This window comes from Hyperolius riggenbachi, chromosome 3, assembly GCF_040937935.1.
Source record: "Hyperolius riggenbachi isolate aHypRig1 chromosome 3, aHypRig1.pri, whole genome shotgun sequence".
NCBI classification, from domain to species: Eukaryota; Metazoa; Chordata; class Amphibia; order Anura; family Hyperoliidae; genus Hyperolius; species Hyperolius riggenbachi.
Window position 1 is genome coordinate 335,084,417 of NC_090648.1, and position 23,167 is coordinate 335,107,583.

Below are 23,167 nucleotides of genomic sequence, written 5' to 3' on the forward strand. Positions count from 1 at the left end.
CTCCAGCCAGGCACAGGAGCAGCTCTCCGCTCTGGCTCAGGTTGAAATAGCCGAGCTTGATCAGGTCTGCCATACGGCACAGGCACAAGTCGCCTGCACCATAGAGCAGACCTGATCAGGCACAGCTATTTCAACCTGACCCCTTTGCAAAGTCGTTACTGTACCTGCTCTGCAGCCAGGGAGGGCAAATATAACTGCGCCTGCGCCACAGCTAACTTCCCTTGTTGGTTGTGGTTTCTGGGGAGCCAACGCTGCTATCATGGGACGGAGGAGGATGGGGGAGGGATCAGAGGCTTCCCCCTCCCAAGGTTAGTACCCCACAGGGGACTTTTTTTTTTTACAGTTTCTCTTTAAAGAGAAACTATAGTAAAAATAACAAAGAATAAAATCCTTTCTTTTTACAATATTCATTTATAAATCAATTAGTGTCTGCCCATTATACAATCTTTTCTCTCCCTAATTAACATTCTGAAATGTATCACATGTGGTCACATCTTTAGTCCTGTCAGGTGCAGCTCTGTGGAATGTTTGTTTCTCAAATTTCCAAAGCCGGTGAAAGAATGCTGGGGAGGAGAATTCTGTATAGCTAAACAGCGTAGCCTGAGAATCACTGGGAGGGTGGGGTTACATATCAATATACAGCAATATATAGATATAGAAAGTGTTTCTGATGCTGAAACCAGGACACTTACCATAAAGATGGGTATCCTGAATAATTGACTGCATTCTACTTTATGTCACTACAGTGCCTCTTTAATATTTGTCAAAGTTTTAAAAATAAAGCACCATAGATAGCAGTGATATGATGGGTTACAAATAATAAACCACAACACTTTCCAGCAACAAAGCAGAACAAAAACCTACCCTCTTCTTACCATAATATGTTTAGAACGATGCCAAAAAATAAGCTATTCTATTGTAAAATGCATGTCCCATATTTCTTATGTGGCTCGCAATAATAAAATGTCATGGCTGTATCTGAAGGACTATATTGCTCTAACAGGTCAGCTAAAATTACATTATGCTAGATAATAAAATTATATTAAATAAGCCCAAGTGCCCTTTTCAATGATTTCATACTTTCCTATGACCCAGGAGTTCAACGCAATATAAGGCAGTTGCTTGAGCAGGTCCAGCTACATAAATGCCACATCTTTCCCCCTGCTACGTTGTAATCTACTGTACACTGTCACTTGTTTGGCACAAGGATACAGTGTCTCTAGTGATGTCATTATTATGTAGCGTGCCATCTCTATCAGGACGACAACGGGAATATTGCATTGTCAATTAAGTGCCAATTTAAATGTTTATTTTTCCCCTGTGGCAAAACACATTTTGATGAAAGCATGTGCATACTGATGTGGTGCAGGAAACTTTAACCCACCTTAATATGATGTCAGATTATTAGAACAAACAAATGGTTGCACAAAATCAGACAGCTCATCAAATAACATCCGAGTAACAAAATATTGATTGGATAAATGAGAGAATTTTAGTTGATTTAATGGCATCTTAAAGCTGCAGCAAATCCATTGTTGGGAAAGTTCTGTATTATCCTTTTGTTCCTTTTTGGGTTTTGTTGAATATTCTTTCTTTTCGTTTATAGTAGATACCTTTTGTTCCTTTTTCATTAAAATCCATTAAATTGCAAATATTTTTTTATTAACGCTGCCATCTTGCAGTGTTGATGAGTGAAACTGGGTAAAATGCATGTCCATCAATAACTTCTAGCCTATCATGTTTTTGAAGGGCTTCCTGGTGAAGTATACTCCTCAGAGATGGTTATTTTTACTATTCTTGCCATAACCAGATAGATAACATTGAGATGATGATGAATGGCTATCATTGTAGCAAAGCATTTAAAGCCCTAATTCACCCTTAGAGATTGTTATTGTTAGTAATGGTAAATAAGGGACTATGCCATTATTCCCAAAATGTCATATCTAATTTGATGCAGCTGTTCCAGACAATGCCCTTTGGAAAAGCCAGTCATATGACCCAGAGGTAATCTGACAATGTATAGAAAGTCTGCAGTGTTGGAGTCTTCCTGTGCACAGAGCTATCAACTCACCAAACCACCTCTTCTTTCTGCTCTTTTTTTGTGGAAAGAAAGGTAGGGTAAACTCTGTGCTCAGAGGGAAATACTTGGCTGATGCCTTCTCCCAATTCTTCCCAGACATCCTCTTTTAGGTAATCATTGGATAGAGGAGGTCATTGGACAGAACCCCGACTGAAGTTCTCTCCTTTCAGGTAAGCAACAACTGACATGCATACATGAAGTCAGCATTGCTAACCAAGCCAGCAAACCTATGAGATTACAAAAAATAAAAATACAGATACTTCGGTACAGGGAAGCCTCTGGATCCTCCAGAGGCTTCCCCTAGTTTCCCTCAACCTCGCTGTTCTAGCTCAGGGACCCCCAGAGTTTAAGGAGTACAAGTGTGGCCAAACTGCACAGACAGGACCAGGATGCCTCGTGCCTGCACAGTAGCAAGGAGCTTTGCTGACAAACCCGAGCCTGTTAGGCTCTGCACTGGTGCACAGGCATGAACCATCTGCACCAGAGCAGGGACAAGGTCCTCCAGCACCTAAGGCTGAGACACCAAAGTGCGCCCCTCCATCCCTCTCACCCCAGCCGTCACACACTGATTGCTATTAGACTAAGAGGCGCCACAGGGCCCACAACCTCCCCAACATCTTAATATCTAGTTATCTGGCTTGCAGTCACTGCCATGTATCCCTTTTTCTTATTTCTCTCTGCTTCAAACACAATTAGGTATGACAGCTAAATGAATTCTGCGACCCCTCCTACACTGCGCCCTGAGGCTGGAGCCTCTCCAGCCTATGCCTCGGCCCGGCCCTGATCTGCACATGCGCAGTGCAGGCAAGCAAGTCGCAGCGCTCAAACAGCGAGGAGGAGGAGGGAAGGGGGATGCCTTGGATTATTAAATACCCATTTGGGCCACTATTTTTCTCTACAGGTACACTTTAAATAAACATCATAAATTTATCAGGAATATGAAGCAGTTTGGTGTTTTCGTAAGCAAAAAACTGGTAAAACTTTAGTTTAATTCTACTGGCTCTCTGATTTCAGAAAATATATAGGTTAGGGGTTTTTACTGAACTTTCAATCAGGGAGCTGGTTGCGTTAGCTACGAGGATCTTTGAATCTCTGCCCTCCAGCCCTCAGATTAGCATCCTCGTAGCTAATGCAACCAGCTCGAGTATGGAGGAAGTGATGCGGCTGGAAGGGGCGGAGCCTGGTGTCCCGTCTTAAACCCGGAAGCTCACGGCCTTCATCTTTAGTGGTACGCAGCGTGACCAAGCGCCAGGAGACGCGAAACGGCCGTCGCTAGCCACCCTCATGCCCATCACCCACCTCCACTACACTATGACCCACTAGCCTAAGGACATGTAAGATCCAACCATGCACGAATGTTGTAATGCAGTTTACTTTGAAAAATGAAGAAGCTTGTTGTACTGTTTCATTGTCACCATTGTGGAAATAAATCCAGAGACGGAAGGTGCACGCTCCTGTGATCTTTTGTACACACTTGTTTATGGCCCTTGGGAAATTGGCCTTAAGGCTGTGAAGGGAACCATGGGTAGGCAAGGAAAGGGGTGTGAACATTGGGACCCCATCAAAGTTTTGCAAGGGGTCCAATGAATTGTAGTTACACCCCTGCTTTCACAATCACCAATTAAACTTAAAGGACAACTGAAGTGAGAAGTATATGGAGGCTGCCATACTTATTTCTTTTTTGGAAATAACAATTGTCTGGCTGTCCTACTGATCCTCTGCCTGGGATCGGTTGAAAAGTGCGCCCGAGCTGCCTGTATGAAAAGGGCGCCGCCATAGACATCAATGTTATTTCTGGAAATATGGGCTACAAGGTGTAGAAAAGGGCGCCCGAGTTTTGATATAGGCTACAAGTGGGCTCCCCTTTGTAGCCCATATTTTTTCGGCTACAAGGTTTTCGGCTACAAGCGGGCTCCCCTTTGTAGCCCATATTTTTTTTCGGCTACAGTAAGGTGCCCCTCTGTAGCCCATATTATTGACTTTTTTTTGTAGCCGAAGTTTTTATATGGGCTACAAGCACTGTAAGCCGAATTATTTCATTCTCCCACTATCCATGGCGGCCTGGAGGGGGAATAGTAATTAACACATCCCGGAGTTTTTTTCTAGCCGAAGTTTTTATATGGGCTACACCAGGCGCCTTGGTTTTTTTGTAGCCGAAGTTTTTATATGGGCTACACCAAGCGTCTTTTTTGTAGCCGAACTTTATATGGGCTACACCAGGCGCCTTTTTTGTAGCCAAAGTTGGTATATATATGGGCTCCACCAGGCGCCCTTTTTTACCGGCGCCCTTTTCATGTAGACCCGTCTGCCTCTAATACTTTTAGTAATAGATTCTTACTATATAGAATTAAAAAACTTTTTTTATTATTATTTATGCTGCATTCAATTTATATTGTAAAGATGGTGAGTGTCAACAGTGTGTTTGGTATGGTGATGCGGACGTGATGAACGTTAGCAGGTTTTTTATGTACACCTTCCTAGTGAATGTACATCTCTTTACAATATAAATTGAATGCAGCATAAATAATAATAAAAAAAGAGTTTTTTAATTCTATATAGTAAGAATCTATTTATTCAGCGCACCTCTCAAAATATTGTAATATTTCTCTTTCTGTGAACGGTGGGGAACGGGGGTTCACCCCACCTGAGTAGGTTGCAGCAAGGAACAGTGTATACAGCAATAGCCCTGTATTTAAATTAATTGTTTGGGCAGCGCCCTCCGGTTTTTGTATACTTTTAGTAATAGAACCTGAACAAGCATGCAGCGTATCAGACGTTTCTGATATGTTTGTCAAATCCCACAAGATTAGCTGCATGATTGTTTCTGGTTTGATTGAATTACTCCTGCAGCAATTGACCAGCAGGGCTGCCTGGCAAGGGTTTTGCTTATAAACAAATAAATATGGCAGTATCCATATACTGTACCTCTAACGTCAGTTGTCCTTTAAAGAGGAACTTTAGTGAAAATAATGTAATAAAAAAAGTGCTTCATTTTTACAATTATTATGTATAAATGATTTAGTCAGTGTTTGCCCATTGTAAAATCTTTTAAATCCCTGATTTATATTCTGACATTTATCACATGGTGACATTTTTACTGCTGGCAAGTGATGTAGCTGCTGTATGCTGTTTTGGCAGTTGGAAACAGCTGTAAACAGCTATTTCCCACAGTGCAGCAAGGTTCACAGACAGGAAACTGCCAGAAGTACCTCGGTACTCAGAGCTTCTTGTGGGAGGGGTTTCACCACAATATCAGTCATACAGCGCCCCTGATGGTCTGTTTGTGAAAAGGAATAGATTTCTCATATAAAAGGGGGTATCAGCTACTGATTGGGATAAAGTTAAATTCTTGGTCGGAGTTTCTCTTTAAGCTTTTTAGTTTTGAATTATTCCAAGAATATGACCTAGCAATTGTACTGTATATGAGACATAAAGTAGTACAGCATTTGAGACAAGTCTCTCTCGTTAATGACTGATGGAGGAACATTTTATTCCTGACATTGCATCAAAAGTAGATATTTAAAATAAACTTGAACCAGCATTTTAACGTGCCTCTATTTTTCTTGTGTACACCTTGCACCGTCAGATGTGAGACAGACGAATAACCCTGCTTAGGGAAAAGCAAGAATCCCTCGTGAAAATTTCCTGGAACGTCGGTTGGTTCCACAAATTTTCTGTAAAAAACACTTTTGTTAATTGCATTGAAGTCAAGGGGCCAACTTTAGAAGTAAACTGGTAAGCCCCTATAGAGCAGAACATCATCCATCTGACATCCAGACCACATGGGTTATTGTGTCATAACTGTGGGAATTATCTATCACTGTGCTTCAGTTGACTATAGTGGTGTACACTGTAGGATTTACCAACTAATCTGATTTCATAAATTCAAGCACTTTTATATGGTGGGTAGCCGGTGTCTGTCTGTTGTCCACGGCTGTCTTTACGTATTTTTTTTTATGGAACAGCAATACCAGCCAGAAGTGGAAATACAAGTTATATCAATGAAGTAACACAATTATGATATGCAGTGATAGGCACTAATTGCTGAGGTGTGTGGAAAGCATACTTTTTTAAAAGGCAGGCATTGATTTATTATAGTGTATGAAGTGGCAGATTTACTTTAGAATAATTCCGTTCAGTCACCAGGATATTTAGAGTACTGTTTTGTTCACACAATAGGTCCTGAAATGGTTATTATATACGTTGGTATTTTGTGAGAAAGATCATGAGAAAATAACCATTCCTTGTGGCCAAAATGGTTTACTAATGCAGTGGTGTAACCAGGGGCATACCTAGAAATCCCTGGGCCCCCCTGCAAAAAAATCCGGGCCCCCCCTCTCCACCTCCCTAGGGCCTGCTCAGGGACTTTTGTGGGGCAGGAGGGGTCGCAGCATAAGAGGAGAGCGTGGCCACAGATCGGTGGGGAGGGGGGACATCCCCCCCTCCCTCACCTCGGGCTCTCCTCTCAGCGCTCCCCTCCTGCAATCATTGGTGGCAGCGGGCAGGCAGCGGCAACGGCAGGCTGAACACATTACCTCCTTCTTGCCGGAGGTCTACCGATCTCTAAGAGCTTCATGCAACTTCCTGTGTAAAGAGGAAGTTGATCTTGGAGATCGGAAGACCTCCGGTGAGAAGGAGGTAATGTGTTCAGCCTGCCGTTGCCGCTGCCTGCCCGCTGCCACCAATGATTGCAGGAGGGGAGCGCTGAGAGGAGAGCCCGAGGTGAGGGAGGGGGGAATGTCCCTCCTCCCCACCGATCTGGGCCACACTCTCCTCTTATGCTGTGACCCCTCCTGCCCCACAAAAGTCCCTAAGCAGGCCCTAGGGGGCCCCGGGCCCCCCCACGGCGGCAGGGGTCGCATCCCCTATTGTTATGCCAGTGGGTGTAACTGCAATTCATGGGGCCTACCAGCAAAATTTGATGAGGCCCCTTCAATATTCACACCCCTTCCCTTACCTCTCCTTGGTGCCCTTCATGGCCTTGTGGCCCATCTCACAAGGGGCATAAACCAAGAGTGGCCATCGTGATCTTCACACCCATAGCAAGTGTAGCCACAAAAACACCTGATCTGAAGTATAGTCCCCTGTACCGGAGGAAGGGAAGATTAGTATTTCGGGCCTCCACAGTTCTGGGCCCACCTGCAATTGCAGGGGCTGCTCCCCCTCTAGTTATGCCCCTGATTGAAAGTGTATGAAATGTTATATAAATTATCATAGTAAAAGTTGTCCCTAACCATGTATTCTTAAAAGCTGCATCAAGCTTTACCTTATAATAATAGTATTACTGTAATATTATTATTTATATAAAGCTTATAACAGCCTCAGAGGAAGCACCACCTGATGCGAATTGGCCGTCAGGCTCCCCGGTGCCCTCACTCACTGACCACTACAGCTCTCCTCCGGTCTCCACAAAATGCTAATTGTTTGCAACCATTTTTCTATGGTGCATGACTATTTGCTACAGCTTGCCACACCTTTTGTATGCATTTTTCTAAAATAAATAGCAAACCATTTTTGTAGCAGTACCAGGTTGCCTTTTGTCTTTTTACATAGGCTTATATCTTACGCAGCACTTGACAGAGTGTATAGCCTGTTCACTAACTGTATTTCCTCTCTGACATCTGTATAGTAATTTACAACTGCACAGCAGTGTCAGGTTCATCTTGTGCAGCTGAATCTGTGCTTTTAGAACCCTTCAGTATATCTTTGCATGGTACATTTGCATTTCCATCTTGAAGTGGAGCTTAATATTCTTTGTAAACAAAATGATGAATCCTGCAGTCCGTAAGGGACTATAACACACAAACTCGCAGGCGTTTGCTGCGCTTTTGATCAATAGCCGCCATCATGTCAGCAGCAGGCAAGCCTTTGTCTATCTGATATTCTGTTCTAATTTTAACACCCAGTCCTCTGCCACATTTTTGCAAAGACATGTGTGTCCAATTTTCTTGATTGTGTATTGCCTGATCAATATTAAATCTAATTTACAATTCTGTCCCCTGTGAAGCTTGCATATGTTATGTCCACATACCTTAATGGCTTTGGCTTCCAGAGCAGCCTTGTTAGCTATTGCCTCATCTGCTTCAACTAAACTTTTAACTGCTTCAACCTCCAACGTCTCATCTGCGATAATGTTTACCAGCTCCTCCGTCTCGCAGCTTCTTTCAATCAACATAGGCTTTAGCTCTGTCAGCTCTTGTTGCATGATTGCGATCTGATGAGCCAAAAAAATTAAGACATGAAAAAAAAGGTTTGCAAACAAATATTACAAAGAAATATCACCTGGCACTTTCCGACTAAAGCTTGCCAATCTGGGGCTAATTTATAAAAATCTGAGCAAAGAAAGCGAGAGGAAAAGTGAAGCTTTTGGTCACTGCAATGCACCATCTTTTGAATGACATCAAGAATCTGGATGGTATGTTGTGGATGAGATTAGTTTGGCCCCAGTTTTCATAAATCTGCCTCTCATTTCTTAAAATGACAGAAAGATGGTAGCAAAACTGTTTGGTATTCATGCAACATGAACAAAATTGAACTTTGTTGTACAGTGCTGTAGGTCTAACATTATGAACTTGCTTATGTGGGTTACAAAACAGAATAATAACCAGCATGTCTCTAATAAAAATAAAGCAAACACTAAAGCCCCATTCACATCATCAAACACGGATGGCCGTACGTTCGGAAAGCAATGCATAACAACGCACGCCGTTGGAATGGGTTAGCCGCACGTTTTGGAAAAAAATGCATGCAGCATGCGTTCCCAGACGGCACTGTGCCGGAACGCCTGCAGTGTGAACATCAGACAGTGCAGTCTATGCACTGTCTGATGCCGTGCGTGTCTGCCTCCTGCACGCGTTGCCGAAATCCGAACAGCAACGCGTGCAGTGTGAACGGCCCCTTAAAGTGTAACTGTCAGGTGTAAAATCAAAAATCTATTTTTTTATTTTATCTGGTAAACAAGTAATAAGGATGCTAACCAGGCAATCCAAAAGTTAAACATCACCCTTACTTTTTTCTCCATAAAACATTATTCCTTAGTTTCCCTGGCTCTTATTTGGTACATCTGTCTCACAAAGGAAGTTGCAGGGCATGCTGAGTTTTCTTTTTTTCTTCTTTACTTTCCCCTCAGACATAACTAATGCAGCCTGATTGGCTGAAGCCTCTTTCCTTCATGTTTTCCCCGCCCACACCTCTGTTCCTCTCTGATTGGCCAATATTTCTCATGCTGAGACAATGTACTTTCTGCTGCAGAGCTGGGTGGGGGTGTCAATGATATGCAATGATACACAGAGAGATTAAGAAAGGAAATGATGTCAGTATTGGCCTCAAGATAGAAACAGTCAAAATGGAAAATCCTAAGAAGGATTTTCTCTTTTTTTTTAGTAAAAAAAAATCACTGAAATCAAAATGTGGACAGTACAATACATATGTTATGTAAGTAGAGCAAGTATTTATCTACTTATATATGTGTTTTTTTCTGAGAGAGTATGGCTGACAGCTCCTCTTTAAAGAGGAAATTTTGTGAAAATAGCAATAAAATCTCTCTTTTTTTTTTTTTTTTTTACAATATTATAGTCAGTGTTTGGCTGTTTGCCCATTGTAAAATCTTTCCTCACCCTAATTTACATTCTGAAATGTATCACAGGTGGTGGCATCTTTAGTGCTGGCAAGATGTGTTGTTAAGGATTCGTTTGTGTGTTGTATGTTTTGAGCTGAATAGAAAAAACACCTGGGCACATATGCAATTCACTTTTTCACCTGAGTTTTCACCTAGAAGGTAATTTTCAACTTATTTTTAAAATACATTTTTAGCACTTGCAAATGAACGAGTACCAAAAAGTAGATGAAAAGGTGAAAAGTATTTTCTCGCTTGCTGGGGGTTTTAAAAAGCATTTTATTTACAAGGTGTGAAAATATCGCCTAGGAGAAGACTCAGAAGAAAAAGTTAATTGCATAGAAAAAGTTAATTGCATATGGGCCCAGGTCTCCTAGAGTGCACTGGGAGAAGAAGGGCGGATGGCTAATCAGCCTAGGCTTGACATCAATAGGAGGGTGGGATTACCCACCAATATACAGCAGTATATAGGTACTGGAAGTGTTTTGCTGAATCCAGAAAAATGTACATAAAAGTGGGTTTCCTGAATAATTTAATGCATTCTACTATGTCACTACAGCGCCTTTTATAACATTATGCATGATAAAAAGTAAGCAACCAATAATAAATGAAAACAAATGTTCTCATATAGTATCTGTCCCTGGTTCAAGCATGAAAAGCCTCTGAATGGACCAGGTTGCTAATAACCCCTGTTGCTCTCTTTACAATTTCTGAGCCTGATGTGTCTTTCCCTCTACTAGTCAACCGAAGAAGAACACCCACAAAGGTAGGTTGACCCTGCAGCTGTAATTGTAATTATAGTGTGCTGGATTTTTTTTAAATGAGGCCCTGATCAATAATGTAATATTTTCAAAGCAATCATTGCCCCAGATTTTGTAATATTAGAATGTCATATTCTGTATGCACAGTATAAGTGGTTACTCTGTGCCTATACTGCAGGTAAATTGTATGCTGAAATCTGCTTCTAAAATGTTCCTGACTGCTTCTGAAATGTTTTCTCCCTTCTTTCATGTTGTAAATTTACCCCCTACCTTTCCAATATGATACCACTAATAAACTGAGGTATAATTGCTAAATCCAGGTTGAGAATCGATCAATTTCTTCTTTGCTGTGTACCTTTGCACTCTGCACTTTGAGCAGTCAGACGGCCCTTGATTTTGGTGGGCTACTTGGTACAAGCACACACCCCGTTTTCCAGTGCTACAGCTGCACATTTCAACCTAGATTTTTAACCCGTAAATCAAACATAAGAATATGGGGCTAAAAAATTGCTATTTAGGATTATTTATATCATCAGTTTTCAGTTCAAGGTTTACTTGAAATACACTAAAATTGCACAGTGTATGATTCATATCTGCTAATGTTTATACATAGTGAGCCAGTTCTTTCTCTTTCCAGGGGCGAGCACTTTCTTCTATTCAGAGCTTTCTGATCTCAGTCATATTTTCAATAAGCTTCTTTGCATCTTAACGCTATGAGGTTTTTCCTAGAACCATATTTCCTATAATATATATTTTAGCCCATCAGGAAGCTGCTGCCTCATTTATAACCATGAGTACGTAACGTTTTGCTGCAGAGAAATTCTGAAGAGGTCAGATGAATTCAAAACATGCTAACAATTCATTTTACCGTGCTTGCCTGATAAATTATGTACATATATCAAATGATGATGTTGGTGTGCAATTGCCATGTTGTAGTTATTTATATGTGTGGATGTATACTCTTAGCATACTTACAAAGCAAGTAGCATGCACATTTCTCACACACCTGAGTCTCAGGTTGTTAAACCCAAAGCAGAAATGACAGAATTAGAAGCAAATGTTTGTGTGATGGCAATGAATATGTCCACCAAGTGCAAATTGACATGGACACATTTCAAAACTCAGGGATAATTGAAATACCATGTCAAAAACAGAGGCTATTTGTTCTGAATAAGATTGGTTTCAGCCAGTTTGACGGACAGGTGGACAATTTTCCTTGACAGGAAAAACCCAGTCAATTTCAGAGGCTTGTCTTTTCATGAAGGTGCAGTGCATTTCTTTAAACTTTAATGACTTCATGTACTTGCTTATTTGCGTGTCACTACTTGTGGCTCGAGTATTTTCTGAATATATTTTCCCAGCTTTATTAACACGGACAATGAAATGTGGGAAGGTGACAGAAATTCGGTCTCCCTTATAAATAAATTATTTATGGGTACCGCTTTATTTACAGTAAGGAATTAATGCATTCATGGTAAAATATTCCATATTTCTTGGGAAGCAAAAATATTGCATTACACTTTAAAATAGGGGCCAGAGGAAGCACCCTAAACTTTAACTAGTTGCCATCACTGACACAGATACTAGCAGTAGAGGTTTTTCAAACTGAAACATTATTCATAAGCTCATCAACCATCAGTTTCCTAACAGTGCAACCTGTCTCTCATGGGTACATTTTGCTATGTCATACAACTTCAAGAAACAGGATAAAGTTCAGTCACAGGGGGGCGTGGCTTGACGCTGCTAGAAGATGGCCGCTTGAAACCCTCTCTCCCGCTACACGTCCGCTGTCGCTACCAATACAGCGAAATTGGGCTTTCTTTTCCAGCGATGCCAGGTACCCGCAGCACCCAGAGCTCTTCGGCTACCCCCAAGACCAACCAGTCGCAGATTGGTAAACCTGTCGCGGAGATATTCCGGCCGCACAAAACGAGCGCCAAGGCCTCCAAGATGGCGCCGACGGACGAGAACCATGACGCACCGTCCTCACCTCAAGACACTGACCCGAAGGCAAGTAACAAACAGAGGTCCCCTACCCTAGCTGACATGCATAGCATAGCGGAGGACATTAAAAAGTATATGCATGCTACAATTTCGGAGGTCCGAGCAGACGTAGCGGCCATAGGCCCAAGACTGCAAGCTCTGGAAGCCGCAGACCAGCAAAAATCCACGCAGCTTAAATCCCTTACTAAGAAAACGGTCACTCATGATACTAGACTCCTGGAGCATGCAAGGCAGCTCGAGGATCTAGATAACAGAGGGAGAAGATGCAATATTCGGGTTAAAGGGGTCCCAGAGGGAGTGACATCGGAGAAAATACAAGAGGCCCTGACATCCATCTTTAATAGCATACTGGAGAGACCTATGGACACAGAAATAGCTTTTGTGAGGGCACATCGAGCTCTCCGCCCAAGAGGATCGGAGACGGACAAAGCAAGAGATATCATATGCTGTCTGGAGTCCTTTCCACTAAAGGAAGCAATAATGAGGGCGGCAAGAACTCAAGACGCCATCCTGTTTAACGAAATCCCTATCCAAATATATCAGGATCTCTCCCCGATAACTTTGGCGAAGAGAAGGGTACTGAAACCTCTCCTGCAAGCCCTGAAAGATAAGGGGTTAATGTACCGATGGCACTTCCCATTCTCGCTATCAGTGACGACCGGAGGGAAAATCTACATGCTAAAATCAGCTGCTGATACTATCACCTTTTGTAAGGACTTGGATCTGCCAACAATGGACATACCGGACTGGGATTACGCTTCTCCATTTCAAAAAACAGAAACCGGTGCACCTGCCAGTGCCCGTCGGTCGCGCTTGAGAGAGGCCAATGTACGCCACCGATCCAGAAGCAGAGAACCAAGATCCCAGGACACACCTGCTCACTCACGGCATGGCTCAAGCACCTCAGAAGAAGAGGATTGAGGTCGGTGTGCACGGAACTCTAACATGGCTACAATATCTCCACGATACCCACGTAACAATTTCTGGAGCCGAACCCCTCAGGGGGCTTCTTTTTCTTCCTTTTTCTTGGGGGCTTCACGTTTTTCCTTATGCCCCATGGAAGTGGTAACTATAAATACTCTTCATGCACTTTAGGCATTCAAATTTTTATTGGAGCTTTTTCATATTTTTTAGGGTTTTATACGTACATGGTTTGGTTATCTAAGTGTTTGGCGAGGGCACAGTGTTTAATGTTCATAGGGATAGCAAAGCTAAATGGGAAGTAAGAATAGCTCAATTACTGTAAGCAATATACATCTACATTTGTCTAATGGAACATAGCGAACTTTAAGGACACTAGCAGTGGGGTGAACAGCTATTGTTGTAAAGTGATAATTATGATGTATTATGTGATGTATGCTATGCTCTAGCTGCACTACTCTCTACTGCCATTTTTTTATCCCTCCTCTCTCTCTTGTGCATCCTAGCACAGAGCATTCCATTTAACAGGTAGATAATGAAACTTTATGCCTGCAACACTAAAAACTGGAATGTTCTGCTGTGTATAGGCTCTGCACCACTTTTCTCTTCTCCATATTCCCTCTGTGCCCCCACCCCATATACTCCTTTATCCCCCTTTAACGCCTGTATTATGCTTCCTTGCTCGAGACACTTCCGCACCCTTCCCCTGGATATGCAAAAGGGGACAGCGTACTTATGGGAATCTAGGATAGAGATAATCCAACCATTCTGTTCGCTGACAAATTTCAAGGCCAAGAAAATAAAACTCGGATATTTTTCTATACCATCCAGCCTTTATACGCATAGATATCAATAACTGTTAAAACTTAGTTACCTCTGATCTTATAGGTCCGTCCTCTATACTGGGCAGACGAGGATGGGGTATTAATAATGCGCCTGGCTGTCGCGGGACGACAGGCCCAGTTTCAAATATGCTAAAAATAGCGGACATAGCGGTTCAATTATGCCTTGACTTTAGAACCAGAGTTTAGCTCATAGAACTAGTTAATGGTTACAATTGTCACTCCATAATTTAGAAAGGCTTCGGCACGTCTTCCGAGCCCCCCACACAGTGTACTTTTAATACACTGACATTGTTTAACCCACGTAGGTGGTGAGTGCGACCCTCCAAATCGCACTCACGTGGGAACGTTTATGCTTATTGATTTAGGCATTGTTGTTTGTATGTCCAGGGTGCACCTGCTCTCACATCGGGGAGACCCCCCTGCGCCAACCATACTTCTACTTCTTTCTCTACTAGCTAAATACTTTGTGTTTGGATGTTGGGAAACCCCCACCCCACTGATTCATACTATACATAGCAACAAGATGGCACCTGATAAGGTAACACGTACAAATCTGGAGGGTGGGTCCCAGTGGAGGATGATCTCACTCAATGTAAATGGTCTTAATACGCCAGAAAAGCGTACCATTGTATTTGACTATCTGACAAGAGAAAAGATACATTTCGCATTTTTACAGGAAACGCACCTGCGTACTAATCATATGCCAAAAAGATTTCACTACAAATTTCCACTGGCGTTTCACGCAACTTCCCCCGTATCTAAGACCAAAGGAGTGTCTATTTTCCTACACAGGGACATTTCATTTGTGGAGGAGGGTAGAGAGGAGGACCCAGAGGGACGGTATATATTTGTGAAGGGGAAGATAGCAAATAAGGAAATCACACTAGCAAACGTGTATGTCCCTAACAGAAAACAGCCATCCTTTATAGCCACAACCTTAACAAAGCTCTCTAATTTTAATAGAGGTCTTTTGATTCTATGTGGGGACTTCAATATCCCACTGAACCCCTTACAAGATTGCTCCAATGGAGCATCAGCGCTTTCATATAGAGCTCTGAAATTTATCAAAACCAAACTACAAAACATGACGCTGATGGACCCCTGGAGAATCTCCCATCCAAATGAAAAGGATTATACCTACTTTTCTCCGATTCACCGGAAGTATTCCAGAATCGACTACTTTTTTATATCACAGAGAGACCTAAATCTTGTGAAAAATACCTCGATTGGCACAAAAGCAATATCTGATCACGCGCCAATCTTCCTGACCCTCTCAATTCCCGACAAAACATCCACAACGTGGTCCTGGAGACTGCACCCTAACATTCTCACTGACAAAGCTAGAATGCAAAAAAGTAAAGAGGTGCTGGAAGACTACTTCCAACTTAACAACGGCTCACAGGCGTCCAAACTATCCATATGGGAAGCTCACAAGGCAGTAATGAGGGGACATTATATAAGAACAGGTGCCAAACTAAAAAGGGAAAGGGAGGAGTGTAGAACAAACCTGATAGAAAAAATAAAACAGCTGGAAAGGGTTCATAAGAGATCCCTGGCTATCGCTAGCCTAGAAGATTTAAATAAAGCCCGCACTGATCTGGACAGGCTATTGTATACAGACGCGAAACGCAAACTTTTAGCATACAAAAAGGTCTTTTATGAACACGGGAATAAAAGCGGGAAATATCTAGCAAGGGCCCTTAATAAGCAGACTCTCCGTACTCACATTACATCCCTGATAGATAATAGACAAAACAAATTGTACAGATCTGAGGATATTGCGGAGGGATTCCGTCAATACTATGAGTCCCTATATAACATACAGGACTCGGGGCCGGCCTCTGGACCAGGCTTGTCGAGATCCAATCGTATTCAGGAATTTATCTCTAGACACGCCTTATCCTTACAACTAGAACAACCTGATCGTGAAGACATGGAAGCCCCTATTTCAGAGGATGAATTTCTCTTAGCAGTCAAAGCCTTGAAAACTGGAAAGGCGCCTGGCCCAGATGGCTTTACAAGCCAATACTATAAACTACACGCTAGTAAATTGGCCCCAGCCTTTGTAGCAGCTTTTAATGCAATTACAGATGGAACTATTCCCTCCTCTCAATTCTTGGAGGCACATATTGCCGTGATTCCCAAGTCTGACAAGAACCCTCAGCTCTGTACAAACTACAGACCCATTTCATTGTTAAATCTTGATGCTAAACTATTAGCGAAAATATTAGCAAATCGACTCCTTCCTTTCATACCAACTCATATAAATACAGACCAGGCTGGATTTGTTCCTGGTAGGGAAGCAAGAGATAATGTCATGGGGTCAATTGACCTGATGGCATTTGTTAAAAAAAGGGGCCTGAAGGCATTTATGCTTTCCACTGATGCGGAAAAGGCGTTTGACAGGGTGGCGTGGGATTATATTCATGCCACCCTGTCACGCCTAGGAATCGGAGAGGCAATGTGCAGATGGATCGGACTCCTATACACAAACCCTTCAGCACGGGTGAAAGTAAACGGGGTATTATCTAGACCATTCTTTATCACAAATGGGACCAGGCAGGGATGCCCCCTGTCACCCTTAATCTACATACTAACTATGGAACCTTTCCTAAATGCGATTAGAGCAGACCCTAATATTCAGGGGATTGCTGTTGGGCCATCTCAACATGTAGTAGCTGCATTTGCAGACGACCTACTGTTCTTTCTCAGGAACCCCCTTATTTCACTACCAAATCTAATCCGAAAGTTCACAGAATTCGGACACATATCAAATTTAAAAATAAATTTTCACAAATCACAAGCACTGAACCTTTCTCTTGACTCTGGGGTGGTAAAATCCTGTAAAGAGAATTTTGCTTTTCAATGGGCCGAACATTCATTTAAATATCTGGGAATCTATATTACCCCAGATCTGAAAGATCTCTTTGCGGCCAATTTTGGGAGAATAGGGAAAATATTGGAGACGGATTTACTCAACTGGGGAAAGCAATCACTCTTGTCCTGGTTTGGCAGAATGGCGGTAATTAAGATGAACTTACTACCTAGGTTTCTATATATTAGCCAATGCATTCCTATTGATCTGCCGCACAGCTTCCTCAAAAATCTTCAGATAAAGATCAACAAATTTATATGGGGTAATAAACCCCCCAGAGTCAAGAGAACCATACTAATTAGGCCGAAAGAGCTAGGGGGCACTGGTTTACCAGAACTCCAGAAGTATCATATGGCTGCACAGCTCTCAAGGGTGGTGGAATGGGCGCTACCCCAAAACCCTAAGCCATGGGTCGAGATAGAACAGGAGACTGCTAGCTGCACAGCAGCGTCCCTGGGATGGTTTAGCCCCCCTGCAAAAACTCTATTATCCTGGCAAAATCCCCTCATTGCTGCCTCAGTGAAAACCATGAGGAAATGGCTTCCGACGCTGGGCTTGTTGAGGCTTCCAGGCCCACTTACTCCCCTTAAAGATAACCCAGACTTCTCACCAGCTAAAGACATTCCCTTCCTCCTATCTTGGTGTAAGGAAAGTTATCCGAGAGTGAAGGATTTTCTAACGCAAGGTAGGATTAAATCCATGCAAGAAATGTCTCTGCTCAACGGGAATAGGCCAGTTTGTAACTGGCAATATTTCCAAATTAAACATTTCCTACAATCCATCTTGAAGACTGATGACTGTACAATGCCATTATCACCATTTGAGAATCTACTTATAAGTCCCGTTCAGCATAGACATTTGGTCTCTACACTATACCAACTGCTTCTGACTCCAAGGGATTCAGCTAAGATAAAATATCAAGAGCAATGAGAAAGAGACTTGGGGGAGGAAATTGAGGAAGACCAATGGCAAAAAATACTCTTACTCTCACATAAAGGATCACTGAATGTCAATATACAAGAACTGGGCTTCAAAATTTTAACTAGATGGTATAGAACCCCTTCGACGTTACACAGGATTTTCCCTGCATCCCCAGACGCATGTTGGCGCTGTGGAGCCAGTGGAAGCGATATTTATCACATTTTTTGGTCTTGCCCAGCTTTAACACAGTTTTGGCCCTCAGTCCAACAAATAATCGGTAAAATTACAGGGGATCATATCCCTCTTAACCCGGGCCTTTTCCTGTTGCACAACACACATGTACCCCTAAAAGCATACAAGAAGTCGGCCACTATACACTTTATCAACGCAGCTAGGGCAATGATCCCCCTGCACTGGAAATCCCCAGTAGCCCCCTCAATTCAGTCCTGGATCAAACGAATAGAACAAATCGAAACCATGGAACACATGATTCTGACATCACAAGATAGGTCTGAGCAATATACTATGACGTGGTCGATCTGGAATGACTTCCAACAGTCTGATGAATACAAAAGGCTCATGAGTAATAATTAAAGGTGGTGGGCATGTCCTCCTCTCTACTTTACTTTACTGTCACTTACAGTAGGCCTCCCTTACTGTTGTTGCATATTTCTTAAATGCAGGTGGGGGAATGGTTTCTTCCCGGTGTGGGAGCATGGAATTTACAAAACTACAATTTGCGGGGACTTCCCTGGAAGTATTCCTGGAAATATCCCTGGATGTACCCTAGCTTACCAATTATTGTACTTAAGAATTAGCATTGTATGATATGATATGTATGTCAATTGAACTGTGTATTCAATGAGACACTTGTGCTCAGCTGTTTTTGTATATCTTATGCTTTCTTTATACTTTAATAAACTTGGAATTGCAAAAAAAAAGTTCAGTCACAGTTCTCTAAGTTGTCTGCCTGCTGGTTCAAAATTATTTTAGTCAATCCCCATTATGCTTTTGAGAAGATGAATGAACTTTACTGATGAATAATGGGGGTTATTTTTGAATTGACCCAATAACGTTTAATGAACTAGATAAAATAATGATGATGTCATATGCAGTGGCATAACAAAAAGGGGATGCAGAATTTGGGGCTCCTGGACTAGAGGGGCCCACTAAGGGCCCTCCTTCAGCCACTGTATTTGTTTTTTATTGGTGATATGCTGGTAATGATCCCCTCTATATGTGCATTGAATAGTGGTAATCATTAGCAAACTGTTCCCTCTTCCCTGCTCACACCTCTCTGACAAGCAAGTTGCCCATAACACCTTAGCAATACCACCAGTCATATGTCCTATAGAAAGAACTATGCCGACCCCTGCCCTTGTCCTCTTGACCCCTGAACCATATGAAAAAACGCTTGTTCTGCCCCTCTAGCATGGGATCCGGGATTACCCAGCAGCCATCTTGTTGACATCACTGTTCACCAAAAATTCTTGTTTCAGAAGCAAACTTTTGCATTCCCAGCCTCTGCAATACATATGCCAAGGCTGTCTATGGCCATTCAGTGCCAGGCATTTGTTAGGATCCATGGTTTGCACGCCACCTCCTTAGAGGACCCTGGCGTTGGATCACTACTAAGGGTGCTTGCGCGGAATTATTCAAAGGTAAGTATTCATGGTTAATTTAGAACAATAAAGGTCTTTATTCATGGTTGTCTTTTTATCTCTTTTTCAACTCATTGTGGAAATGGGTAAGCGGTATGTCAGTACCCCTATACTCATTTCCCCTGGGGAGGATGCGGGCATCTGGGGGTCTACTTCTTAAAAGGGACCCCCAGATGTCACCATGAACCCCCCCCCCAGGGTGTCAATGTTCTCCTCCTGCCTCCTCCTGGGCACCAGAGGGGAGGAAGTGCCCTTTGTCAATGGACTGGACAAAGGCTCTGGGTGAAAAGTGGAGTCTTGTCCATCCCTCTCTTCCAGAGACCCCAGATACCATGGACAATACACGCTGGTATAGTTTAGTGTGCGGAGCCCCACATGGTCCGGCCTCCGCATTCTATCCCAGCCTGCATGGGGGACAAGGGGTTAAAGAGGCTCGGGAGGGGAACACTGCACTGTCTATTTTCATGAAGTGTATACAATGTGTATACAGAACACAGAACTCGGAACACAGTACATTGTACCACAGCAAAGTGTCAATGTACCAAGTTTAAAAAACATTTTTCCTATGAAACTTTAAAATTGATTTTTATCAAGAACGACATTTTTTTTTTAAACAATTATTTTTACCATGTCCCTACTGATCTCCTTAACATATGTGGCAAATGTGGTGACAATAGCATGTACGGGGGCTTCTTTGCTACTAACCATGGAAGTCCCTGCTTTTAGCTTTAATGGAAAAATGGAACAGAGCAATTTTCATTCCTTTTGTGTTTCTACTTGGAACTGCAGAATTCCGATGCGAAAAATCCGATTCTGACAGCTCAACCCTATTATGTAGCTATCTCTCTCATACAGTTTAAACCTGTAAGTCTACCGTTTGTTTTGTTATACTCATAATAGCCTATTCCCATACTTAAAGAGGAACTGTCGTGAAAATCTTAACATTTAAAGGGAACCTAAATTGAGAAGTATATGGATATTTCCTTTTAAAATAATACCAGTTGCCTGAATCGCCTGCTGATCCTGTGTCTCTAATACTTTCAGCCACAGCCCCTCAACAAGCATTCAGATCAGGTGCTCTGACTGAAGTCAGACTGGATTATCTGCATGCTTGTTTCAGGCGCGTGGCTCAGCTTCTACTGCAGCCATAGAGATCAGCAGGATGCCAGGCAACTGGTATTGTTTAAAAGGAAACATCTGTATCCTTCTCAGTTAAGGTTCCCTTTTAAAACACATACAGACAAGAAGTACATTTCTCCCAGAGTAAAATGAGCCATAAAAGACTTTTCTCCTATCTTGCGGTTACTTACAGCAGGTAGTAGAAAGCTCATTTTACTCTGGGAGAAATGTACTTCTTATTTACATGTGTTTTTAAATGTTAAGAATTTTGCGACAGATTCTCTTTAAAGAAAAACTGTAGCTAAGGACTGAACTTCATTCCAGTCAGTAGCTGATACTCCTATTTCCATGGAAAAATCTTTACCTTTTCTTGAATAGAAGTTCATCAGCGGGGGTCTGTATAGCTGATATTGTCATAAAACCCCTCCCACACTGTGATGTCAGGACTTAGGTCCTGACAGTTTGCTGTCTGTGAGCCTTGGTGTATTGTGGGAAATAACAGCTGTTTTCAACAGCCAAGCAACCAGTATCCCCCTTTGTGCATATCTATATAAAATCAACCTTTGAGCCTTTTGAATTGTTAGGGAGTGTGATTATAGATAATGGCAGTTGGTGCTGTCTGTTTTTTTCATGTTTGCCAGTAGTAAAGATGATTATGTGCAGGCTGTTTGTGGATCAAATAACATGAACAAATTACATGACGATTATCAATCATTTCTTGATCGCTCTTTTATATTTTAACTTCTCACTTTGCAGTGTATTTATTTATTTTCCCCCCTTTTTGCTACAGTTCCTCTTTAAGTGTAAAGATAGGCCATTAGTACAATACATGTCTAAAAACTAATTTTAGCTTTGTTTTAGTATTAGAAGGCCTTGAATCATTCACTGGGGCCTTGGGTCTTCCTCTCTCTATTGCAGAGGTTGGCACCTAGAGCGCCAGTAATTACATTGTTACCAGTCCTCATTCCTACATCCTTCTTCCACCTGCTGTCCTGAATCCTCCTGACACATCTTCTCTGCTCTATATCCATGGCATGATGGTAGTGATCATGTATTGCTGGTAGTGGGAAAAAGATCACATACTTGCCAGGATGCTTTTATCTGTGGTCTCTGCAGTACACGTTAATGAATGAGCAATAGAATGCAGCTCGGTGGCGTAGTGATTAGCGCTCTCTGGAGGGAGGGCTTTTGTGAGAACATGGTTAGATGTTAGTAGAATACTGGCAAAATTACCAATACTTTCCTATTAGAATTAAGTGTAAAATATTAGTTATTTAACCAATATTCCACTAGTGTGGCTTTCTCTGGAACCCAGATTACTGTTGCACCCTTTTTGAATGAGCACATTTCCCCCCTTATCAGTTCTTTTCCCCATTCATGAATTCTTCATAGTAAAATATATGTTGTTCAGTTTTGTGAAATGAAACACAATGTAGCCCATATTTACAATTACTTGCATGGAGCTTTGTTTTACATGAATATGTTAGCAAAGCAGAGGTTAGAGGCCAATGGCTAGACAAATAGCAAAACAGGTGACAACTAAATAACAAAATCGGAATAGGCAATGTAGAGCGGAAATTATTTCTTGCCTCTTTTCCCTTCAGGAAAATATTGACTTTTTGTTTAAGAAGAGGTTTGCTTCTACCAAATGATATGCAAACAGATCTATTTTGGGAATATGCTGCTTCTCTCACTGCGTTAACTGATGTGGTCTGAAAACTTTTATTCTACGTGGTAACTAAAAGCAAGGAAACAATCGCTTTCAGTCCTGCTGTTTTCACAACAAGTGCAGCCTTCGCATCAGTTTATTCCCTACCTACATGGCAGGAACTTAGCATTGCTTCTATGATTCTGGTGCCAGGCTGGCTCCTTTGCTTACTAATGAGAGTACATTATAATCCAATTAAAAACCAGAGAAATTTGGCCCATCTGCTTTGAATTTTTTTATAACCCCAGGCTACTGTTAATTTCAACCCCTGTTTACAAAATGCTTTCTGGAAGCCTTAATGCTAACGTCAATTTGTGTAGGAGAAACAGTAGGAAGGACATTACCTTGATCAGCTGCAAATATATTTTTTACTCACTTGCGATGAAGCAAAATCCAGCTTTTCCAGGCCGACCAGGTATCTATTCTTGCTGGATAGCAGCTCAAGCCTTTTACGTTCTAAGAGATTCTTAAAAGTCTTGATTAATTCAAGGTAAGATGTTGATGTGACATAGATCTGTCTCTGCAGCATTTGGAAAAACCTGCCCATAATTAAAAATATAATCACATGAGACACAGCCATGAATGGATGATATACAGCACAGCTCAGTTCATTCCTTCTTGCTTATGTGCTGCTTTGAGACGTAAACACACATTTGT

At 42.0% G+C, this 23,167-nt stretch overlaps 1 protein-coding gene across 1 annotated transcript in view; it reads right to left on the reverse strand.

Annotated features, from left to right (window-relative positions):
• Positions 1 to 23,167, reverse strand: part of LOC137562326 (dynein axonemal heavy chain 3-like) — a 1,996,682-nt gene that overhangs the window by 403,033 nt on the left and 1,570,482 nt on the right. Inside the window, exons 54-55 of the mRNA XM_068273663.1 lie at positions 22,887 to 23,049; positions 8,112 to 8,294 (exon numbers count right to left, since the gene is read on the reverse strand). Coding sequence (XP_068129764.1) covers positions 8,112 to 8,294; positions 22,887 to 23,049 — 346 coding nt within the window. The remainder of the gene's footprint in view (positions 1 to 8,111; positions 8,295 to 22,886; positions 23,050 to 23,167) is intronic.